At 45.0% G+C, this 25,347-nt stretch overlaps 1 protein-coding gene across 3 annotated transcripts in view; it reads right to left on the reverse strand.

Annotated features, from left to right (window-relative positions):
* The window catches only part of GMPR (guanosine monophosphate reductase), a 49,695-nt gene that overhangs the window by 14,963 nt on the left and 9,385 nt on the right, over positions 1-25,347 (reverse strand). For all 3 annotated transcript variants that reach the window (XM_005434908.4, XM_055705412.1, XM_027799160.2), the window contains exons 5-8: positions 16,262-16,343; positions 13,730-13,836; positions 8,116-8,158; positions 1,708-1,867 (exon numbers count right to left, since the gene is read on the reverse strand). In XM_005434908.4, coding sequence (XP_005434965.1) covers positions 1,708-1,867; positions 8,116-8,158; positions 13,730-13,836; positions 16,262-16,343 — 392 coding nt within the window. The remainder of the gene's footprint in view (positions 1-1,707; positions 1,868-8,115; positions 8,159-13,729; positions 13,837-16,261; positions 16,344-25,347) is intronic.

Raw genomic sequence — 25,347 nt, forward strand, 5'->3', positions numbered from 1 at the left:
AAGAAAGATGGGGACAGACTTCTTCGTAGGGCCTGCAGCGATAGGACAAGGGGTAATGGCTTTAAACTAAAAGAGGGCAGATTTAGACTAAATGTAAGGAAGAAGCTTTTTATGATGAGGGTGGTGAAACACTGGCACAGGTTGCCCAGAGAGGTGGTAGATGCCCCATCCCTGGAAACGTTCAAGGTCAGGTTGGAAAGGGCTGAGCAACCTGATCTAGCTGAAGATGTCCCTGCTCGCTGCCGGGGTTGGACTAGATGATCTTTAAAGGTCACTTCCAACACAAACCATTCTATGACTTAGTCCAACAGAGACAGGTGCACATGCTCTGAGGTAGGCTGTGTCTTACCGCTTCATGAAGTGCTAGGTGAATTAGTGCACATTTTTATGGTGCATTTTAACTCTTCAGAGTTGGCAGACAAAACCCACAAAAGCCAACGTCAGGGTGAAGGACAGGAGGCGGGTTCAAAGATGCCTTCTATCTAGTGTGATGTCTGGCACTGCTGTGGTCCTATTAGCATGTCTCTGTCAAAGTGAGAATTCCATTTTGTTTTGTGAATCTCATTCTACTTTACATTCTGCACTGTCACCTTCACAGTGCTGCAACTCTTACCCGTGGTAGCAGCTGAACACGTTGGGAAAAACCCACATGCTGGAGTAGTTGTAGCAGATGAGGCCAACAAAACCCATCAATCCTGAACGTCTGGAACAGTGGGTAAGGTCACTGCTCTGTTACAAACAGCAGTTTACCAGATGGGACCAGAGCCTGAATGTACCCCAGCAGAGGAGAATAATCAAAAGGGACATCTCAACAAACCAATGTATACTGTAAGACAGGAAACATTCTCTAACAGAGTATGCAAGAACCACAAGAACCACGTGGTCTAAGGGCAGTAACTATACCTGCCACTCATAAGAGAAACGGCAGAGGTTTTCTGGAGTCATCTGCTTTTTCAAAAAGTCAACATTCTCAGCACTTACTGGAGTAAGATAGCAATGGACAAGAGATTCCTTTGTAAAGCCTGTCTTCCTTTCCTGTCCCCTGAGGGTATTAACTCAAACCCCAAGCTCCTGCATGCTGCATGATTTGGGGCTACTCTGGTGCTGTTACCCAAAAAGGTGTGGGAAATCTGCTGCCTAAGACCGCCCAGCAAATGCAAGAGGGAGTCCTGGAGCTACTGCCTGTGACTGAGAGGGCTTCGGAGGTCCTGGGCCCTCACTAGTGTTACAGCTGTAACTCAGATCTATACTGGGGAAACCCCAGCTCAATTTCACCAGGCACCCACTTTTTGCAAACAGAAGGGAGCATGTGGGCCAGCCAGGAGCCCATACTCCAACCTGGACAAGCAGAGGGCCAGAAACTGCAGCCTGGTATGCCATGTTCTGGCATTTAATTCATACACATCCCAGGAGACCCGTAAGTCAGAAAAGTGCCTCATGAGTTCCCAGACCGTGCAGCTAGTGCTGCAGCGACAGCACACCGCACTGGCCGCAATCAACCGAATGCGGTTGCTCTCAGCTAGCCACCCCCAGCTCCTTTTCCCTGTCTCCCCCTTGATGTCATCCCTCCCTCAGATCTGCTGCCAGAAGTGTTGGTAACAGCTTCCTAAATGGGAATAGAGGCATGGGCCTGTTTCCAACAGATGCCTTTTGTGCAATTCCACTCCAGAAGTTACTGAAAGGCTGGCTCCTGTGTAGAATTCATACCTGTACTCAGCAACGCCTCCTGCGTGCTTCTTCATGGCTGTATCAGAGCTCATTCCATAGAAGAGTTTCACCTTCTTGCCATTCTTCTCCATAATCTCTCCAGCACACTGGTCATGGCCTGCAAACATTCCTCCAAGCATAACAAAATCAGCACCAGCTCCTGTGATCAACAAAGTGACATGTAAGAAAGCAGGGAAGGGAGAAGAGGACGAAAGACAAAGCAAGAACACAGTGGCCTCCAAAAACAATAGCGAGCCCTGAATAATTGGGTACAGAGAGTTCCCTCCTGTAACAGATGCAGCAAACTTGGAAGAAGTGCTCTACTGAAGAACTGACACATGCTGAACTGTATTTCTCCGGTATTTTAAATGGAAAGAATAATCCTTTTCTGTTGTGATGACAAAGATCTAGATTTTTCTGCTCCACCCCAGACTTTTATTTTCAAATTCAGTTTTAACCCTTTACTCCCTAATAGTATCTGAGCACAGTTCCTTATTAATTACTACTGTGACTGCAATATTCGGAAGCCTTAATCGCAAGGCTGGGCCCTGTTGACCTCGGTGCTGCACGGAGAAGAGGGCAGCTCCTGTGTCAAGGCCTTTCTAGGCTACAAGCTGTGAGTGGGAACGTACCCTGAAGGCAGTATGTACTCCTCCCTACACTGACATAAACCCACCAGGTTTTGTAATGAAATAATTTTTCAATCATCCGTCTGTTCAGTGTGGGTCTGGGCGATCACTTGTCAAAGAGATCTGGATGGGTCTGCATTTGGTTCTTGTTGTTTTAAAACTCTAGGCCAAGGACCACCACCCCTGGGTTCTGTGGTTCTCAGCATGCATCACAAAGGAGGTCTAAGCCATAGCTACAACTCCTAAATATGTTCCAGATACTGAATAACAACACTGAATACTCAATCATGCCTGTTTGGTTTGTCCATCTCCTGTGGCTTTGCAAATCATGAAATCAATTCCACTGGGAGTAAGATCAGGAAGAAGGTTTTTGGAATCACTCTTGATTTTCTGCAGTGATTTCCAATATTTCCAGCTGGGCTGGAACTATTCCACCAGCAGCTCCTCCTGTGGTATTTTGGCATATCTAGTCTTGCTTGGAAAAGTTTGGCTTTTACTCCTTTATGAGCCTGTGGTGACCCATTCCTGAAACAAAACATTTTCCTGTTCAGCCTCTGCTTCTTCGGTGTGTATGTGTCAGAACAGGCCTCCCCTCTGCCCAGCTTTTTCCCAGAACTGGCAAAAGAACAGGGCTATAAACCTCACTTCATAGAAAGCAGATGAGCCTCAATTAACCCCGCCCCATCATGAACATGTCAGAACTCTGGGGAGATCCCAGGCTAGGTAAGTCTGGCGTTAGGATTTGCTCTAAGCTCTTGTCACTATCCAAACGATACTACTGGACCTTGAAATCTGAAAAGTGAAATCATTAAATCTGCTCAGCTTCTGCCATCTCCCTAAAAGCTCTGTACACAAACTTGAATGTGGGAGTATTTGCATCTTAGAATACATAACAACTGTGGAGTATGCACTGATTTATAAAAGCCAGTTCCCTCCCTCCACCCCTTTTCCAAAGAGCATATCTAGCAGCAGCACTTGGGAGCAGAGCACCCAGCTGCTCTGCTGACCTCACCTCCCTTCGCCTGGTTGTTGTCTGAAAAGAACAGTATGTCCATGGTAAAAGGATCTTAAAAACAAGGCTTGTGCAGAACGGCTGAGCGCATCACAAGCAGTATTTATAGCCAGGCACCCATTCAGGTGTCCTGTCATGCCAGCTACCTGGCAGATTTTTCCTGAGCTCTCTCGTTTCAGATGGCTGAGTTTTAAAGCCTCAGTTTGACTCAGTCTGATACTACTATTAACCTGCCAAAACCAAGGGAACACTCATCCTTTAAGACATTCTCAATTACTGGTGGGGAGCTCCTGTTGTTACCTGGCACAATCTTGCTCCATCTTTACAAAAAGTACCCTGGGAAATCTAGTTGATGTCTTCGTCACGGGTGGAAGAAAACAACATGAGAAAGAAGGGATGTCTTTGGGGTCAAGGTTTCAAAGGAGGGTGTTTAAACAAGTCAAAGTCCTGCCCAAGGACTCTGTCTGGTCAATACTATCCCCCGATCCCCAGTTCTAGTCCTGCCTCTACTTGTGGGTCTCACAGACTCCAAATTATTAATGCAAGACAGTCACATGAAATCTACACTTCAGAATCACGTGATTTTGGTTCCTGTGCACTTAAGTATCTATTTATTATGTTTCTTTTGACTGTGTATTTTGGGAGGAAAACAAGTATGTTTGAATTACAGGATTGAAACTCATCCAACTTGAGTAACTTTTGCAAACTACAACATAATTCACCAAGCTCTTCCAGAAGAGAGGAGCTATGTTACAGCAGACGCAGCACATCCAAACACTGGAATGACACATGCTTACTGCTCTGCAGCTCCAGGAATGACAACCCCATATTAAATACACTTTTCCAATGCTCTCTAGAACTTTCCAACTTGCTTCAGTGTTGCAAAGATGTCCAAAGGTTTCAAGTCTGTTCCGCTGCTTTTCTAACAGTTAACATCCAACCAGGAGGCTGTAGTTTTTAGCATCGTCTTTCTTTACTTTGGCGTGGGGTTTTTTTGTATGAACAGAAGCATTGATGATGTTTGCAGCACCCAGCTGCAGTCTTTCATTTTCAAGTACATACAGACAATATGCCATTATTTTAAGATGTGGGGGACATGGAACACCTGGCAACAACCCCCTAGATAATACAGGATGTGATGGGTAACACTGCATACAAGCATCCCAGTAGCTCACCCAGAGTTTGCTAGACTTGACCCGTTTCTACACAATGCCACTTCAATGCACTGACTTGCTCCTTGAGGCCTGCACTGCATCTGGGCTGATTTTGCTCATTCACATTTCACAGTGCCTCCTCTTTCAAGCCCTTACAGAATATGTGTGCTGATGCCAACCCCATCTTGCAGCACTCACAGTTCTGCTGGATCTGGATGGAGTCCCTCAGATGTCTTTTGTATGCCTGGTAATACAAGTTACTGATAACCAGATTGGCTCTGCACAAATTCAGCTGGAGTCAGCCTGGATTTGTAGTCTGGGCAGCCCTCCAGGCAGATGCAGCATTAAGTCTGCCTGGACCACAGCTGGCCCTGGAATAAACATTCACCTGTGCTCCAGCTGAGCCAGCAAGCCTCTGCAGCAGTAGGTAACACACACAGCTATTGAAAACAGGAAAAAAAGCCAGTATGATCTCTCAAGTATATTTTGGAACCAGTATATGTCCCCAGTTGACTTTTCCACATGATTCTTCCTTCCTTTTCCTTCTCTGCTCCTGTATCTCTTCTCTCCACTGCTGTAAGGAACAGCAGTATTGTGTTAAAGATGCTGGCATAGAACTCAAAAGGCACATTCTGTTCCTGGCTGTGTCACAAAAATATATGTGACCTCAGGCAACTGAACTTAGTATTTCTGTGCTTTGACTTCTCATCTTTAAAAAAGGAGACAGTAGTGCTTCCCTGGGGCATTCTAAGAAATGTGCTCATGTTATCAGCCTTTCCAAGGGTCCAGTTATGTGACCCATCTGTGAGCCCAACACAGAGTTTTTCCATGTTCTCTCTTATTCCTGCATCAAAACACCTCTTGTCCTCCTGATCAACCTACATCTTTTCCATTATCATCTCCAATACCCAGATGGCAGTGACATCTCCAGTTTACCAAATCCGTACTAGGTTCCCATCCAGCAGTTCCAGAATTCCAACAGTCTCTCCCAAAGTATCTGTCACTTCTGGCATTTCTGCCCTCCACTTTCAGCACTTCACTGTTCCTTGCCTTCTTCAACAGGCTTCCACTGTGTTTCCCCTCTGCCAAAATGCCCAGTCTGCCTCTGACTCCTGACACCAGTCAATGTGTTTACCTTCCACTTGTAAAGCTTAGCATCTTCTTCATGGTTCACAACTACTCACTTGCACTCAGTCCACTCTACTCCTCCTGTTCCCATGAACTTGCCCCCTCCAGTCACATCTTTAGCCATCTCTCAATGCTAGTCTTCAGATCTGGGACTCCCTCAGGCTTTTTATGATTCAAATGGCTGCTTTGTCACTGCTTTATAAAGAACACCTCAACATCCCTTTCATAAAGACTTTACAGTGATCCACCAAAACCAGATAGTATAATCACTTTCATCAAAAGCCTTCTTTGGGCCTCTTGTCCACGCTTTGTCCAGTCCTCCATCCCCAGGTGAACTGTACATGAGTGTATTATATCACCCAGTCTCTGATATCCAATATATTTATCTAACTACTCCTCCTCAAGAGGCTCTCGGCAAGCACAGAGGTCTGTGCTAGACAATTCAGTATCAGTATCAAGGTTTTAGCTTGTAAATGCTGGGCATCAAGGCTATCTTCTACGTGGCTCACATAGCCAATCACCTCAACAGCATGCAGCAGACACTGATAGCAGTAACATTATCTAGAAGCTTATTTTGCCATCCACCTTTGACAAAGGCACACCTGGCTCCAGCTAGTCAGATGTCCACAGTGTGCCTACCTCAATTACACACAACCAGCTATGGTAAGTTTATTGCCTCAAGGTAATCTCTATCAGTTCCAGCCCTGTACTTGTGACACACGGGTCAGATGGATCTGTCTGGCCTATTGTCAGCGTAGAACTTCTGCTTGCATAATCTCAGCTTTCTGATGCTCCTCTGTCCCAGGGACAACCTGTAGTAGCCTTCACACATGCACCACTGTGAATCCCAGCACCTCTTGACAATCAGCAAGGCCAGAATCTGCCCCTTCACAGGTTTTAAGCAAGTTTCTGTTCAGTTAGCCCAAAGAGACCACAAGGACCCTTCAAACTTGCTATAAACATCACAAAGGAAAACATTTTAAATACTTTGAAGTTGCTTCCTGTTATTCTAACTTCTGGAAAATACTCTTGTTGAAGAAAGACCTTTTCCACGGACCAGGTTTCTGTGCGAGTGGCTGGGAACGCAGTGAGGTCGCAGTCTCAGTTCACAAGCTCCCAGTGACAACACCATCAGCAAGAACCCAGAGAGCTGCAGAGCCAGAGAAAGTCAGGCAGAACAAAGGCCTCGCTGCAGGCGGCATGATGTCAGAGTAGGCTGGGCTGAGGAAAGGTTGGGTGTTTTTTTAATACAATCTTGTTGTCAAAGAGGGTGGATGCCGCTGTTCAGCTATGTCAGAATCACCCAACTGGAAGTATCTTTTCCCTACGCCACATCACCCACTGGGTAACGCAAGGGCGATGTGAAATCCTGTGACTGCGCAGATTCCTTGCTAGTAGCAATCACTCCACGGCTGTGCTTAAAATTTTCTAATTAAGTCTTCCTTGTCATCTGACCTGTCTAAAAACAGGAGCTGTCTGCAAATTTAGAAGACAGATTTTGGCTTCAACCTTTCCAGGAGGCCCAGAGTTTTTCTTGGCAGGTCTGTAATCTGAGTTTAGGCCTGCCCCTGCTTTCCATATTTGCAAAGCTTCCTGCCAAGCAGACACGCTGTGCCATAATGTGCTATCTCTGGTACTGCACTGCCCTGAACTCCCAATAAAGGACTGTGCTCTCCCACTGTATTCCGAGTATTACCCCACTGTCACATCTCCAAAGGGTCTGGCATTTTGGGGGGTGGGGGAGTGTCTTTAAATGTCCTGACAGCCCACTGTGCGTTTAGCACCTGGTTCACATATGCTGCTGCAATAAGTTTATGGTGAAGTGACAATCCTGACCTTGACCCCCTGCACTGATGTAACTTTCATGCCCCACAGACAATACACAGAGATTAAATTCTCTATTCTCAGCAAGAGCTGGTACAATTCACTAAAGCTACTGACATGACAGCAAAATCTGTTAATTATTAACTTAGATGTTTTAGACATCTGCTCAGCTCTAGGGGATACAGTATAAATAAAATCTCATCTCTTCAAGTGGACAGCTGATCCCAAGAACATCTCCAGGGATCTGGCCTGCCTTTCTGTTTTGCTCTTCTGTCCAACACACATTCCATCAGGTCTTCATCCACTCAAGGCCCAAGTCAGCCAGATCTGGCGAAGTTACAGGCATCTTTGAACCCTACTCAGAAGAAACCCTTATCAGTTTTCCTTGTACTACTGTCCCAGAGGCTGTATCTCATGCACACCTGGCAGACAGTTTCTAAGTAGGACTTTGACCATTTTACGTTTTGTCCTGCAGAATTTGGACTGCCTGGTCCAAAAAGCAAATTCATGTCTGGTGTATTAGTTTCGCTGGAGTCGCCCACAGGGACGAATGCAACCACCTATTGCTGAATACACGCATGAATTCTGCATCAACCTAACTCCTGCATCAGGGCTGAGGGTGCCGGGGTCGGTACAGCGGGTGGCACTGCGCCGTCCTTACCAAACGCTTTGGCGACATCTCCTGGGCAGCTGCATCCTCCGTCCTGCACAAAGGAAACACGACAGTGAGTGGCAGCGAGCTCACCCGGGACCCTGCGACCTGCAGCAGAATGGCCCCTGCTCAGGAACAGTGTCAGGAGCTGACTGTGCACCTTTGCTATTACAGCCTCTTGGCTGAGTTTTAAGGGAATCTGTATGATCCTTTCTATTGCTTTTCCTTTTTAGGCTCTTTTACTCTACCATCCACTCTACAGACAATACCACTGCTAACAGCAGCAATGCAACTTCTGACGGCAATCTCCCCAGCCCCAGAAACTGGAAACCGCAACCTCCTCTGGTGATCATTGCTGCCATTTTAATGAAAGGCTGTGTGATGCAGAGGTAACACAAACCCCCTACCTTAAACCACCAAAGACATTTAAAATAACTTTCTCAGCAGTTTACAATACATTAAAAGGTCACAGTGGGAGGGGTGAGGAAATATACCATCAGCTAGGTTGGATTTTGATCTGATAATCTCTAAGCAAATTGGGTAATCTAATCTTTGGTAAGTGAAAACGAATCTCTTGCCATACTCCTCACTGTTTGCTATGGGTTTGGTAAAGAAACAACAGCACTTTGAGATGTGCAGCATTTTAGACCTACGTGTTTCAGTTTCAGTGCAGAGCAAAGAAGCGGCTGACGAGGGGTTTCGGTTGAGGGGAGGGGAGCTACGCATGTGGGATCGGGCTGTAAAAAAGGAATGGCACATAGCAGAACTTATCATGTGCTATGGTTCTTTAGGTTTTTGTAAAGGTCTGAGCCTCGGATGAAAGATCTTTCTGCTCTACACAGTCATTGTACCAAGAGGGCTCCCCATTCCTTTGATGAGCAGGGTCCGTGCAGACTGCCGACAGCTCTCCTGCTTTTGAAGCTACTCCCCAGGCTGAACGGTTACTGCATTTTGTTTCACCTCCCTGTGGGGCAGAAACGCATGCCTCTGTGTGACCTGCCACCGAGCACAGCCAGGTACCCCCGCCATCCGCCATTTTAGAGCTGGCTTTTGTGGGTAGCTGGCAGTGGGGCCGAGTGTCAGAACCTCCCTGTGTGCAGAAAAGGATTCAGACACAAACTGAGCAGCTAGATCCAGAAGTGAGTGGCTTTTCAAAGGGCATCCCACTGCAAACAGCGCCTGGTAGAACTTTAAAGGCTTTTATTTCACTTGCTGATAACCTCCGGCACATCATGCCTTTTGTTGAGCTAGACACTCTTGCTGTCAGCTCCAGAAAGGAGTGCTGGGCTGACAGCTGAATCTCCCTCTCCTGTTAAGGGCTCTGCTTGTGCAGTTCTTTCCCTCTGACAAGTCTGTCAGAGCCTGGAGGAGGGTGTGAGTGTGTGTGCATGTGTCAGGGGAGGAAAAGCTGAGGTGGAAAGAGGGGTCTAATAATCTTCAAAGAGTAGTGTCAGGAATTTGACTGACTCTTACTGTCTGACTGAGACAGGCTGGCTATGAATGCTCTCCGGTAGATGGATTTCAGTCTGTTCTCGTTGGGTGGCTCGGTGTCTGACTTTTATAATTAACCTAGTAGTGGCAGTGATGGAGGATTTACGTTTTCAGAAGTACCATGGGGATGGGGGCCTTAGCGTGTAATCATTAATCATCGGCTTCAAGAAATATCACTTTGAATGTCACCAAATTACAAAATGCTAGGCAGATTAAGAGACTTTCCCAAAAGCTGAGTTACCATTTAAGATAAAAGGAACCGATGATGATGATTCACAGCACTCCTTTATCTGTAAATGTCTCCACTTAACTTCACATACGCAGGTAAATTTAATGATTCACAGAAAGGGAAACAAAAAGAGGACATACTAAGCAGTTATACCAGAAGATGCTACATAATAACACTATATGCATTAAATCACTTCATCCCATGTGAAAATCGAGCACTCTGTTTAGAAAATAAGACTGCTTCTGCTGCATTGTCTGGGAAGCTGCCTCTTGCAGTTCAGGTCATCCCAACAGGGGCCTGGCTCTGGACTCAAAATGACTTGCAGAACTGCTGGGCTTCAGTCACAGAGCTTGCTGCAGGCTCAGGCTCTACCTCAGAGCCCTTGGGAAATGTATCTGTACAAATCTGCCTGTGAATTCAGGAGAACTGGCATTACGCTGAAGTAAGCCTGCTGGAAAGGGTGGCCGTATAGCCTGCAGGGGGCATGACTGGGAGATAACTGGGTGCTAAACTGGAGAGGGGAAAACAGCTTTCCAGTCAACAGAATTACTTTAACGTGCTAAAATAAACGTTATTTTCCCAGTCTTGTTCTCTGAACAGATAAACCATTTTACAACAACAAAATCTAGCCTGAGGAAAAGAAATACAGTATGGAAAACCAGTATCAACTGGCTGAATATTTAATATTATATGCGCCTTTTATTACATTTATAACTATGATTTATATGTTTCAAACAACCTTTATAATAAACTGTATAACCAGCCCTTCTATCAGCAAACAGATAGCTATTTATTATGCAGGAGATGTATAAAGAATGTGGCATATACAGCAGTAGAAACAATACATATGGTGCTTTATTCTGAACTACATATGCTGGGCGTATTTCTGTGGAAATTCTGGAAAGTGTTCTGTGTGGAGGAAGAGATGGTATGGCAGTAGCTGGGTGAAGAACACCTTAGTCATGCTTTTAAATGAACACTGGCGGCCCATCACCCAGGCAGGGTGAAAGGGATATAGGGATCTCCACCAAATGATAGCCAAAGAAGAGATGACAGATGCAAGGCTGCTTTCCATTCCCCACATTGCTAGCTTACTAGAATACGTGACTGCCTCTCTATCCAGCAGAGTAGTTCTCTGACCTATAAGGAACAGAAACTTTATCTCAAGTAGGGCATTTCTGGAGGAGCTCTGCTAAATGGCCCCTCCACTGTAACTCACTGCTGCGCTTTCTCAAGGCCAATGGATTAGCAAGAATGAAAATCGAGACCATTGGCTCCCAGACAAATAGCACAGGACAGAAACAGTGCCTGTATCTTAGACAGGGTTTCCTCTCTTCTTTCAGTGAGTCATGAAAGATTCATTTCTGAGGTGAGCTTTAAGTCTTAAAGATAATTTAGCATGAGGAAAGTAACTGGTGCAATTCTACCTTCCGCTTCTCTGTGCAAGTGACTCTAGAGAGACACCAGGCATTCACTCAGACTATCATGTTTGTCTAAAAATTGTCACTTTCTTCATCAATATATCAGCTCCAAAAATCATCCATGATCACTTCAGTAATACAAACATTTAATATCCCAGTTTGTGCTGCCATCCTAGCAGAGCTACTTCAAAATGGTTCAAGCGTGCAGTGCCTCTACTGCGCTCAGCGCCATCACTTTCTCATTTCGTGGGTGGGACTTCTTTCCTTTCAAATGCAAGCTGGCCCAATGTTACAACAAAGAGGAGCAATTCAGTGAAGGTACTGGACAAGACAGAAGTGGATGCAAGAAAGCACCCCAAGGGACTAACCTGCATCATACCATCAGCTATAATCTACACGAAAATAGCTGGTAGGCTTTGAATCTTTTCACATCCTTCCTGCTGCTTCCATATCAATATGATAAAAAACTGCTGGATATATTTTCTCCTGCCAAAATGACGTAGATAGCTGTGGTAACACCTTGCCTGTAGTGGTTTCCTTTGGCTCAGGCAGGGTGTGCCCCTTCCTGAATCTACACAATGACAGTAGTGAGACATTTTGAGGGATGCCACGAATACTTGTTGCCACTAGACCCAGTTATATACTTAGGCTTGCTCCCGTATGGTGTTTTTCCCTGAGGAGGACACCTCTCTTGTGATACTCTTGCCAGAGCTCTGACAATGACCATGCAGCCCAGCCTTTTCCTTCCCCAACAAACACATGAATACCTATCTGAATGCTGCAGAATTCAGGCATAATATCCTCACCCTTGCTTTAGTCTCCTTAGCTTGGGCAACGGAGTTGAGTTCCAGCGGTGTTAGGGATCCCAACTCCAATTCTCTTGGCCAAGATGTTGTAGCAGACAGGTATTGAATTGCCTTCCTGTACTCCCCCTGTCATAGCTTGGGGGTCAATAGCTGTGGGCTCACTGAAGCCAACATTACCGGAGCAGGTCAGGAACTGATCCATCCCCAAAGCAGGAAAGGAGAGGAGGAATAGTACAGAACTGTCTTATTTTTCAACAGTCTAAATACACACTCCCTCTTTTCTTTTAAAATCAAGATAATAACATTCTTCTGAGGGTCCTAGCAGAAAGTGATTATTGCAAAACTAGGATGGGTCTCTGAGCACCATGGCTAGGATGATGCAGATAGTTATCCAGCCTTCATGGTAAAGAGTCAGTTTTTTATGCTCTATTGCACAGGTGTTCTGCTGTCTGCTATAGACATAAACATCTGTAATACTGTCCAAAGTCATAAAATCACAGACTGCTTTTTTCTGCAAAATTCATGCTCCAGCCATGGAGGGGAGGTTATACATATGCATTAATAAAGAGCAAGAGAGATCTAACTATAACGCATACTTGTTTTCCTGCTCCATTATACCCACAGCTCCAAGAAATACAGTCAATACCTTTACCCATCTCCAGTCACTTTGTTCTCCTCTCCCCTCCTTCCTCAACAACACAACACATCCCTTTCCTCACGTGGGTACTAGTCACAACTGGGTCAAACAAATGAGGGCCTTCCAGCGATTTCACTTGGCAGTAGATCTAAAATTCACTGTGTGCTCTTTTCTAGGGCTGCAGCGGGAGACTGTTGGCTGTGAGTGTACCTGTGAGCACAGCACACACTGGTCAGCCCCTGTGCCAGTCAGATTGCTGAGACTGCCAGCCTGACACAATCAGGGGCACAATGACTGGCTGGGCATGCCTAAGCACACAGCACCTCTGGGTGCTCTAGGCTGCAGTCTAGCTCACTCTGGGGCCACGCTTACAGATTTGCTTTTTTTATGTGAGGTGAATCTGGTCTTGCTGGTAGAGTGGAAGCTGCCACTTCTGCAATACTGGCACATGCTCTTTCTTCTCCACAGGCTCATTATTTCCCCAGAGCTTTGAGAGAATGGAAGTGGCTCATGCACCAGCTCTGCTCACAGAGCCACCTCTGAAACACTGCTGCCTCTGCACAGGCAGCTCTGTGAGGATGCTATCTGAATCAATCCAGCTACTAGAGCACAGATGGGGTCATACTATTTTATTCTGCACTCCCCTCTACTATTGCCTGTCCCTCAGTCCTCTCTGGGGAAAGCCTTGTTTACATTTCACTCATTTTTGAGAAATCTTCTGTAGGAATGATCGTGAAAATCAATGTGAAAGTACTATCAAGCTTCCTATTCTGTTCACGTAACAGCTTACTCCATTCAGGGAGCAAAAAGCAGCTTTCCAAAGGCACAAACAGGAGAGAGGTGCCCAAGCCTTTTGAAACATCACGGGGAGTTGGTTTCTTTACATTTCACTCTCTACTAACTACCCTAGGAGCTAGTACAGGGGTCAACTGGAGATGACAGAAGGATAGCCTTTAACATGCAGGGTACTGGACTGTTTGATCCTCTTGTTCCACAACGATTTGCACAGTGGGAATCTGAGTAGATGATATTTACTTACAGAGATGATATGTCCTTTCAAGCCATGTGCTGAGTCTGCACACTCAATAACAGCACTTAGCTGTGGATAGCCCACCCCCGTCTTAATCCGAGTGGTACACACAGAACCTAGACAAGAGAATAAGAGGAAAAAACATATTCCACTAGGCTGACAGAAAAGATACCGCTTGTTTTCTTTTTTTTTTGTTTTTCAGAAGAAAAGTGTTTCTGCCCGTATTTCTTTCCTCAAGAAGTCTCCATTGCCAATGTTGCTTTCTCATGGGTAAAAGCAACACATAGGAACTTGAGTTTTGAAATACTATCACACCACTCCATGGGAGCTGTAACTGAGGTGACTAATATCCCCCCTTTCTTCTCCAGGGCCACAATTCCCAGTTTAGGTCCTATCAGTAATGCTTCGTGGCGAGGGAATTACTGTATCATGAGAAAGCAAATCTGACTGAGGCACCTGAAGGGAAAGGGGACAAAAGCACCAGAGTCACAACCCGTGAGACTCAGCAGCAGCATTTAATACCTGAATATTTCTTCCAATAAAAATTTCTATCTCTTTTCTACATATGTTTTTGAAAATAATTATCAGGGAAAATCTGTGCTTTTGTTTTCTTTTTTTGTGATGATTTTCCACAAGGGACAGAAACCCATCTTTTGCCCAATACTTAAAGCAGAAATATTTGGTTGATCACAATAGTTGGGAATATAAGAAAATCAGCACATAGCATTTAAGAGGTGAGACAAGTAATCACCAGAAAGCTGTATAGCGTACTATTACAGGAAACATACTAATTATATCTGATTATTAAACTATAGTATTTATACACATACATGGTGCATGAATATATGTATATATAGAAATAAATGTGTATATATGTATACGTATGTACATATATGTAAATGTATGTATATATAGAAACATACTTACATATATATAAAAAACCCACTTCAATTATAGTTCAACATGGTAACATGGCCATAGATCTTCTGTAATACCTTCTCTATTTTTCTCCTCAAATTATGAGTCAAAATAAGGACTTCTTTTTGCCAGTTCAAGTCTTACAATTTAGGATACAGACCATAAAGGTCTGCACGATAAGAAGAATTTCAAAACAGATGCTAAACCAAATGCAGTGAAACCTGGATCCCTTCACCCAGCTGATATCCAGGTATACTCAAGCTACCAGTAAAGTAAAAATTTCCAAAGATCTTTCAAAGAACTGACAAGGTGAAAACACTGGAAAGTATTTCTGCAAAGTAGGAAGAAAATTAGTTTTAAAATAATCTCCACAGGGTATGTACTTATATATGCAATGCTTTACAATAAATCACTGACATTTCCCACAGGATGGACCATTATCTGGAAAAGAGCCTCACGGCTTGATCTTCTGTGAGGAACATTTGTTACTTGTGGTGCTGGGTGGTCAGCTTGTACAGATCTGTTCAGAAAGATCTCCAGGGAGGGCTATAAAACATTTGCTCCTATTTCCACTGTGAGGCTACAAACTATAATAATTCTTCTTTTATATCTGAACTTGCCTGTGACCATAGCATCATGACATCTCTGTTGATTATTCACGTATTTTGCAGTATTTACTGTTGTTTGCTGTCTTCCCGGGCACAACTGCAACCTTTATGACATCATTTGCTCTGCTCAAATTATCCATTTATGGACCATAACCATTTGGCATTGCAGAGTAAACAATCTGCTTGCACTGCATTGGCTGCTCACAGCTACATGTCAAGTGGCACTTACGTTGGCAGTTTAAAATCTAGCCCACATATGGTGACTCCAGCCACAGTCTAAAGACAATCACAAAAGGATGGAGCACATGAAGAAACGCACAAGAGAGGCAAAAGAAAAAAGGGAAGACAATATGGCAGTATATACCAGACAACAATATTAGGGAAGGAAAGGCAGGAAAACCACTGCAAGAAATTTAGGGCCCTCCCATTTATCCATGGGAATGTTACAGTGATAGGTAACATATAAGTGCCTTAATGTAAATTTTAGCTCCCAAGCAACAGTAACAGGTAGAGGCAATGTTATCCATGCTTCACCCTTAGCTAATGTCATTTTGTCTTTGAAGAAATTGACAAAACGAGCAACCTCAGCTTAACAGAACGCAAATCATAAAGCTATTTAGAAACCTATCTTTCCTTGATAGAAGTGGATACCTGAACACAGTATCCTTTGAGCTTTAGCTGGGATGACTCAGCCTCTTGTCAACAGGCTAGAAAAAGTGTTCCTAAACAGAACATGCATTATCAGTGATAATGTCAGCAACTCGGGCAACACAGTGCTTCCAGTAACAGGCACGTTCACTGCCAGAAGATGCAATCTGTAACACTCTGCGGTACAAAACACTAGCACCATGCTGATGTATTTCTTAAATACGCTATGTGCAAGGGCACTGCTACTTTATTGACCTGAGTGGGTCTAGGCATCCTAGTCCAAATAGCATTATACACTGGCTCCATCTGGACAACTCCTCCACCAATGTCACCAAAAGTCACACTTATTTGACTGGATTTGACTTACCTGGTCCGATACCCACTTTAATAATATCTGCTCCAGAAAGAATAAGTTCTTCTACCATCTCTCCTGTCACCACATTGCCTGCCTAGACAGAAGGAACAATATCACATATATGGAAGATTTCAAGACTGCTGCAGTAAAGACTAATGATAATAATGCATTTTTATCCCGAGCTTTTACAAGTTGAACTATATAGAGTCATGAAGAATATAGTTTACCATATCGTTCACTGTGACTGCCACAGAGATTTAAAAAATCACACAGGTACATTCGCAAGTTAAAAAAAATTCATGATTGGTCCCAAAACCCTGATACTTAAGATCCCATCAGGATATCTGCTTTGCCTTCCATCCCCCTCATCCTCATGCAGAGGCTCTCAACCGCATAATTCCTAACCGTAAGGGCCAGGCAGCCAAACTTCTCCTTTACATACAGTGCAACTCCTCCACCTCTCCTGCCCTGCCTATCCCTCCTCAACAGCCTGTAGCCCTCCATCCCATCTGCCTACCTTACTTCACGGGAATGTGTTCAGATTACATTTAAACCCCTGGGAAATATCTTTTTCCTTTAGGATTTAGCAGTTTAAGTACTGAAAGAGTAAGGAAGGTACTATTCTTGTCATTTTGTACACTGGTGCCAAAATTGGTATGTACATTCAGACTATGTAAATAAGGTAATTTATATCATATACATTAATTTGGTTGTGGTGATGCCAGAGGTGAAAGAAAGGGGTTTGGATCCCTCTGCATGAACTTCACAGAGATATAGACAGTGTGCTGCTTATGGTGACGTCTTCTTCTAGAAAGAAGTCCTGAATTGGTTTGTGTCCTTTACAACATTTTTCCTTGCACTTCAATACCTCTTTTCCTCCTTTGGCCTGCATACTTGATACCTTTCTTGAAAGCAACAGCAGCCCTCTCAGCCTTTGTCTTGCTCCTTCTAGTCACCTTCATCTGTAGGCCCTCCATGTCCCTAATCAACTGCTTAGACTTTGTTTGCCTCCATACCAGACAGAATTCCTCTTTCTTGCACCTATGGAATGAGAACTGTCCACAGTAGTACAGGTGAGTTCTCACCAGTGCTTTGCACAATGCTTGCCTTTCCTACAGACGTATCTTCCCAACACACAAGAAGGCATCTGCTTGTATCATGCTGGTGGCTCATAGTCACCCTGTGACCTAGTCATGCCTCCAGGAACATTTGCCTACTCTGAGGTTTCCAAACCCATGGCACTCCACCTAACATCACGTTACCTATTTCTACTCTGCAGCTCTTCACGCATGGTTTGTTGATGTAGGGCTAGACAGAAGAGATCTTCTGTCAGGGCTTCAGCTGGCAGGGAATATGGGGGCTGTAGAAATATACCGTAAGATACAGTTTTTTCTGGTTCATAGATGCTGTCCTGGTTTCAGCTGGGATGGAGTTAATTTTCTTCTTAGAACTGGTGCAGTGCAGTGTTTTGGAATTGGTGTGAGAACAATGTTGACAACACACATGTTTTCAGCTGTTGTCAGGTAATGTTTACACTAAGTCGAGGACTTTTCAGTTTCTCAGGCCTTGCCAGCAAAAAGACTGGAGGGGCACAAAAAATTGGGAGGGGACAGAGTCAGAACAGCTGACCCAAACTAGCCAAAGGGATATTCCATACCACAGAACATCATGCTGTGCACATAAACTGGGAGGAGTTTGTCAGGACCTGCCGATCACCACTCGCAGGCTGGCTGGGCATCAGTCAGCAGGTGGAGTGCAATTACATGGTGCATCACTTGGGTTTTTTCCTCCCTTCCCTTTGGATTTTGTTTCTCTCCCCTTCTCCCTTTTTTTCATTATAATTGTTACATCATCGTAATCATTATTATTATTACTATCATTATTATCGTAATTAATAATAATTGTTTGTGGGGGCGTTGGGTTTCTTCCCCTATTTTATTTTAATTATTAAATTCTTCTTATCTCAACCCTCAGGTTTTACATTCCTTCCTGTTGTCCCCCCCACCCATCAGTGGGCAAGGGACAGGGAGCAAGCAAGCGAGCGTCTGCATGGTACTTAGTTACTGCCTGGGGTTGAACCACGACAGATGCCATGAAATCCAGAATGTGGACAAGGACAGCTACGCTTCCTGAGTGATGGATTTCTGCAATCTAAATTCAACAGACCTGACCACAAACATCACTGTTTCATGTATTTGGTGACATCAAAGTATGAAAGGTGAAGCCTGAGAGATGTGTTAATGGGGCCTTCACCCATCAGAAGCCAATGGGAGTTCAGCTCCATGTAGTCACAGCCAGCGGATCCAGCCCTTCACTGGCTGGGTGAGCAGCAGATGCACTGTGTGGGGCGAGCTCTCAACAGGAAGCTGGTGGTCTTAGTCTAGTCTCTTCAGAAATGGATATCTCGTCCTAGGAAAGGAAATAACCACAGCTAGCATGAACGGAGCTTCCATTTTGGAAGCTTCCTCGGAGAAAATGCCAAACGAGCCCAGACACTGAAGAAGCTGCAAGAGATGAAATGCTGGAGGGTCAGTGTGTGGCAGTTTGTAGCGGTGCTGCCTGTGGGAATAAGCTTTAATCTCCAGGAGTGTGAAGACAGGTCACCAAGATTTTAAATGAATTCTGCAGGTATTTAGCAAAGAGGAAGGTTGTTGCTGATAATGCGCACGTGGGTAAGGAGGTGGCTGGCCCAGGGAGCTGTCCCTGCCCTTGGTGGCCAAGCACTGGGCACAGCTGCTGGGCATCCCTGACACTTCCTCTGCCATTTGGCTCCCGAGACAAACCTAGTGCTGTTACTCTTCTCTCAGGCCACGGCAGAAGCCAACCCTGCAGCCCACAGACCACCCCTATTAGCCATCCCCTCTCTGCCCCAGAGCTAATGTCTATGAGACCACACAGTGAGAATGACCAGGAACTTGATCTGGCTGGACACAACCCCTTTTCCAAGGGGGTGAGTGGGGCTGATATCAGCAGACACAGCCTGGAGGAAAGCCAAAGTGCAACCAGAGCAATAGGCTGGGATGGACGGTGCCAACAGACTGCCATGGAAGAAACACAGGATTTGAAAAACAAGTGAGTGGAGGTTACATTGGTGCAGTGGAAAGGCTGGTCATTTTCAGACCTAGAAGATTTGGACAATGCACAGCGAGGCAAACAACAACTCTTTCAAATCGTAAAAATAGCCCGCTGCTGCGGTTGCCATCATGTCCCCTTTTCCCTCTGAAACCAAGCTCCTCTATTAAACACATCAACTGGCCGTCTTTATACGGGATATAAAATGCACTTCAACCACGGTGTAAAACTTTCACAGCTCACTTGTGACTTCCATTTTTCTGAGAGTTGGGGAGGAGAGGAGAGGGGAGAGGAGTTGGAAGGGACCTACAACAATCATCTAGTCCAACTGTCTGACCACTTCAGGGCTGACCAAAGGATAAACCGTGGTATTACAGTCATGAAAGACTGACAGGCATGGGGCATTTGACCACCTCTCTAGGAAGCCTGTTCCAGGGTTTGACCACTCTCTCAGTAAAGAAATGATTCTTTATGTCAAGTCTGAACCTCCTCTGATGGACGCAGCTTTGAGCCACGCGTCCTGTCACTGGGTCCCAGGGAGAAGAGCTCAGCATTTCCCTCTGCGCTTTAGCTCCTCAGAAAGCTGTAGGGAGTGATAAGGCCGCCCCTCAGCTGCCTCCTCCCCAGACTAGACAAGCCCAAAGGCCTTAACCACTCCTCATAAGAAATTCCTTCCAGTCCTTTCACCAGCTGCGTTGCCCTCCTCTGGACACATTCAAGGTCCTTAACATGCTTCCTAAATTGTGGGGCCCAGAACTGCTCACCGTACCTGAGGCGAGGCCGCACCGACGCTGGGTACAGCAGGAGAACCACCTCTTCGGACCGGCTGGTTACGCTGTGTCGGCTGCACCCCAGGACACGGTTTGCCCCCTGGGCTGCCAGGGCACTGCTGACTCGCACTGAGCCTGCTGCCAGCCAGCACCCCCACCCCCTGCTGCAGGGCTGCTCTCCAGCCACTCCCAATTCACACTTGTGTCCAGTGTTACTGTCTCTCACTTAAAGAATCTGGCATTAGTTCCTGTTCATCTCATGCCACTGATGATCCCCCAATGCTCTGATCTATTTAAAACCCTCTGAAACGCCTGTTGTCCCTTGAGAGAGTCCATAGCAGCTCCCAGCTTAGTATCATCAGAAAACACACTAAGGGTGCGATCAACTCCCACCACCATATCATTGATAAAAATACTGAACAGGACTGGCCCTAGAACTGAGCCCAGAGGAACACCACTGGTAACCCGTCACCAGGCAGATGCAGCCCCATTCACTACAACCCTTCAAGCCCTGCCGTTCAGCCAGTTCTTCACCCAGGACATTGTCTACCTGCTCCTCCCACACTTGGGCAACTCTTGTCCAGAAACATGCTGCAAGGGACAGTATCAAAAGCCTTACTAAAATCCAGAAAAACTGCATTCACCACCTTCCCTTCATCCACTAGGTGGGTGACCCTACTGCAGAAGGATATTAAACAGGACTTTGCCTTTGTGAACCCATGCCTGAATATTGCATTGCTCTTTAAATGTCTTTCAGTAGTACCCAGTATGATCTTCTCCATAATTCTGCCAGCTACTGAGGTTATACTACCATCTGTAGTTTCCCAGGCCTTCCCTCACACCCTTCCTGTAAACTGGAGTAATGTTGGCTAGCTTTCTGTCAGCAGGAACCTTCCCAGACTCCCAAGGCCTTTGGCAGGTGGGTGTGAGGAGTCCTGCTGTAGTATCACTAGCCACTTCAGTACTCTGGGATGAATCCCATCAGGCCCATCATACCACCATCTCATCAGACATTTGAAACCCAAGTCTAGTTTAGGTTTCAGCTCTGTAGCTTGCCTCATGTCTACCGCATGTCCCTAACTAGAAAACCCGCACTGAATAAACCTGCATGAAACATGAGTCCAGTTGCCCACAACACCTGTTTTGTACTTGTACCAAGATGGGCTACGCATTTGTGGAGATCTGAATTAAGGATCTGTAGATGTTCAGAAGACCACTTATTTAATGATATTCCAGGACTTAGCCAGTGTTTGTGAAGTACTGATATGGGAAGAGATATCCTTACTTAATATTTTCGTAGTTTTTATTTAAACAACACTCCTGCTGAAGTCAACAGGAGCTACCTAAGGAGTGCTAGGCCAGGCTTATTCTCCACTTACTGATTTCTGGTTCTATTTCACTATTTATTTATTTGTAATGAATTTTACTTCCCCCTTTTATTAGCCTGAAACGGCTGACAAGCCACGACCTGAAGCACTTACAAAAACAACGATACTGTTAGGCAGCAATTTGTGGTCTATGACACAGGACCACTTAACTTTGCTCAAAACTTCATGATATTGATTACAAATAAAATAAAATAAAATAGGACAGTCAGGAAATAAAGAATATATAATAGGTACAGTGTTTCCAGCTAAGTGCTGCTTCCTTTCTGCTAAGCAGTAATTTGTTATACTAAGTGTTGTACACTCCAAGGTGGGGTGACAGAGAGCATGCTGCTTACAACATCAATGAAGCATCTTTGCTTCATACATCTGGAAGGCAGATAACTACCTGTGCAGTATGACACTAAGCACCTTACAACTTGGTGAAACACTGGAGTATGTGCAACAGATTCATAAATGGGAATGAACAGGTCAATGGCTCCATGAAATTTGGGATCAAATATATATTTAACTTACAAGGCAGTGTCTTCTTATTAGCAGAGCATAGCGGGTTGTCAAACTGTCTCTTCAGAAATACTAACCAGACGTTTAATGTTAAGTTACTGCTAGAGAATGTTGGAACTGCATATGCTGATACAAAATGCTCATCCTAGCAGGGAAAAGCACTTATGTCCCCAGCATACATTTTTTTCCTGGAATGCATGTACACACATCAGTGGTTTCTGCCTTTCTGAATCCGCAGATCCTTAACAAATTTTCAGGGAAGACACAGATCTCTACATAGCAGACTTCAACGTGCCGATGACAGGCTTGCTTCTTTTAGGTACCTTTTGCAGACCTCAGATAGCACCAAAATAAACCCTATGAGAGAGGCACAGCTATCTGTACATGAAGAGACCCTTGTCCCACAGCTGAAGAGTAGGAATGCTGTTTTCTCACATCCAGCTGAACTCTACCTCCACTGAAACCAATGCTTACTTTACTACCGATGCCAGGATGACAGCTGAATAGAGGCAAAAGGGCTTTTCAAAGCCCCACCTGCCAGGTAAAGCCAGAATACTTCAACAAAAATACCCAACAAAACAAAACAAAAAAAAAAACCCAAAAAAAAAGAGAGAGGAGGACTGAATCTACAGAGATGAAACCCCCTTAAAATTAACTGAGTATAAAGAAAGTAAAGTAATTGGAACAGGGACACAGAAACCACTACAGACAAAACATTTTGTACCATATTTGGGCAAGTAGTAGGCAGGGAACACTGTAATTGGTGGAAGTACTGTATTAGCAAAAACCACGCTCTTCTTGATAAGACCATGTACCAATGCATTTCTAAACTGCTGCATAACTGGCTTTCTGGAAAGAGATATAGCCTAGCGATTACCTTACTGCTAATCTAACTTTGCTACCCCCGGCAGTAAAGTAACAGCATCAGTAACAACTGAGTGTCAGGTGAACTACCATGCTTTCAGTGCGGTGAGTTATTAGGGGCTACAACAAATTACCCGGGCTGGAGCCTGGCCTTATCCACCCAGGGAGACATTCAGCTGTACCATCACTCAGAGTGAGGTTTCAAGTAAGCGTCATCCTGGCTCATTCCAGCACTATCCAGGATCACTGAACTGTGGGTCAGTCCTGAGGGAAATCCCGGCCTCAAAAAAGTCAAAGGGAGTTTCACTACCGACTTTAATGGGATCAAGATTTCACCTAACAGGATTACAAAGGCTACAGCTTCTCTGACAGAGATACAAAATTAGTGAACACAGTAGGGCAATGCCTCTGAATTTCAGTCAGGCATTTGATACTGTGCCTCATAAAAGCCTGCTATAAATACCGACTCATACTGACTAAGACAGGAACACTGCTGCACTGATTGAAAGCTGCTGGCAAATGGCAATGGATCAAGCTGGGGAGAAGCGTCTGTGACAACAGTTCTCAAACTTTCTTCTTGTATCCTAGAGGAAAGCACAGTCTGTGCCTCCACACTATTAGGAACGCTGCCAGAGGACACTTCCCACCCACGAAGGCAAGGGGTGCTTTACCATAAGATGAGGACCCTTTGTGAGGCTGAGCCATACCAGGTGGGTGGTGGCACTCAGTATTGTGACTGACCCAAGACAGCCTTGGCAGCATCACTGTCTCCTACCCTAGGACATAGCTGTCCCCTGCTCTGAGACCCCAGCCCTGGTGGACATGCCATGAACTGGACTGACTCTGCTGCCTGGTTCAGACAAACTGGGAGCCATATGCATGGATTTCTCTGACTGAATTCTGCCTCTGCCAAGGCCCTGAGAAGTTCTGCTACTGACTCCAAAGGGAGCAACAGTTTCTGGCCCCTGCTATTTCCCACTGCTCCTGCTTTTGTGATTCCACTTGCCTCCCTCTCTGGCCACATCTTGTGGATGCTACTGCATCTGCAAAAGTGTTTCTGCACCAGCATTCTTCCTGCCACACTCCCTGCTCCCCCTCCCCAGAGTTTCTTCTTTCTAATGAACAGAGAACACTACGAAAAGAAAAATTCAGGATAAAAACTTGGCAAAGTTTGCTGGCAAAGATATCTTAGCTTGCTAAACAGACTTCCAGTGAAATGGAAGACCCCTCACGTCAACAATTACATTAATAAATAAGGACTATGCTTACTGTAATATAAAAGCTCTGACCCTCCATAATGAATGTCAACTGAAGTTTTGCTTTAGACTTTAGTGAGCAGGAACAAGGCAAGCACATGATGCTGTGCTACAGCAGCAAAACACCCCACTGGACCATTACTCTTGATTCTTGGGGGCAGTGCTGCATTTGTGAGACACTCAGGATACTGCAATACTGCTTCTTCCTCCATCCTCAATCTAATGAGTGATTTAAGGCAGGTCATGTTCTACCTTTGTGCCCCTGTTTGTCTTCCCTATCCTTTGTGTTCCATGGAGAAATTGATCTACTTTGCAAATTAACATGAAAGGCAGGAGTGAAAAGAGCTTGTGTCAGAGCCAGGCAGAAGAAAACAAGGTAATGTGATTATAAAAGCAAGTATTAGAAAAGGTAGAAACATGTATTTGAAAGGTGGTTACACTCGAGACATCCTCCATCTGCACTGGAGTATCGGCCACAGAGAGTACAACATTAACCAGTTGCTTTGCACATCACCTTTTAGCCTCAGAGCTGGACCCATTACACGGCCCCTGGGAACATACATTCCCTGAGACCCGGGGTTGGGTTACTGTTACGTACTGCACTGCAGCTGACTGTGGAATGAATGGTCATGCTGAGGAAAGCAAACAAGGCAGCCTGCAAGGTCCTGGAGATCGCTTTCAGCCATGAGAAAGCTTCTTTATTTTTATACCTTCTATTTAACTGCTATCCCTTTTGTTTGAAAGCTACAACAACAGAGAGCATACTGCAGGCATAGCACGGAGACATCAAAGCAGGCAGAACAGGTAGCAGCAGGACATGTCTTCCAGAGTATCATAAAAAGGAACCTAAACGAGCTCCTGCATTTCAGCCAGGAATAGCTTCAAAAGGCCATTTTGGCACAGAGTGTAAAGCAAACTCATTTGGAAGTGGGGTAGAGGTATGTGTCCCTAGCCGAATCAGAGACCTGCGGCACTGCACAGACTCTGGGGGCTTTGGAAAACAGAAGGTTTTTGAACACTGCAAGTTTGTTAGCAGGCTTTTAGGAATGGAAATTATCCCTGTGCAGGAGATTAACAATACGAGCCATACTAAACCACATTCAGTAAAGGGAGCTACAATTAGAGAAGGCAACTGAACAGCTCAGGGCTGTGTATGTGCTCAAGCAGGTGGTGCTGTCAGGACAACTGAAGTAACAATAACCATAGTCACAGAAGCAGAGAAACTGAGCAGGGTAGCTTAACAGATG

Source organism: Falco cherrug, chromosome 3 (assembly GCF_023634085.1).
Source record: "Falco cherrug isolate bFalChe1 chromosome 3, bFalChe1.pri, whole genome shotgun sequence".
Taxonomy (NCBI): Eukaryota; Metazoa; Chordata; class Aves; order Falconiformes; family Falconidae; genus Falco; species Falco cherrug.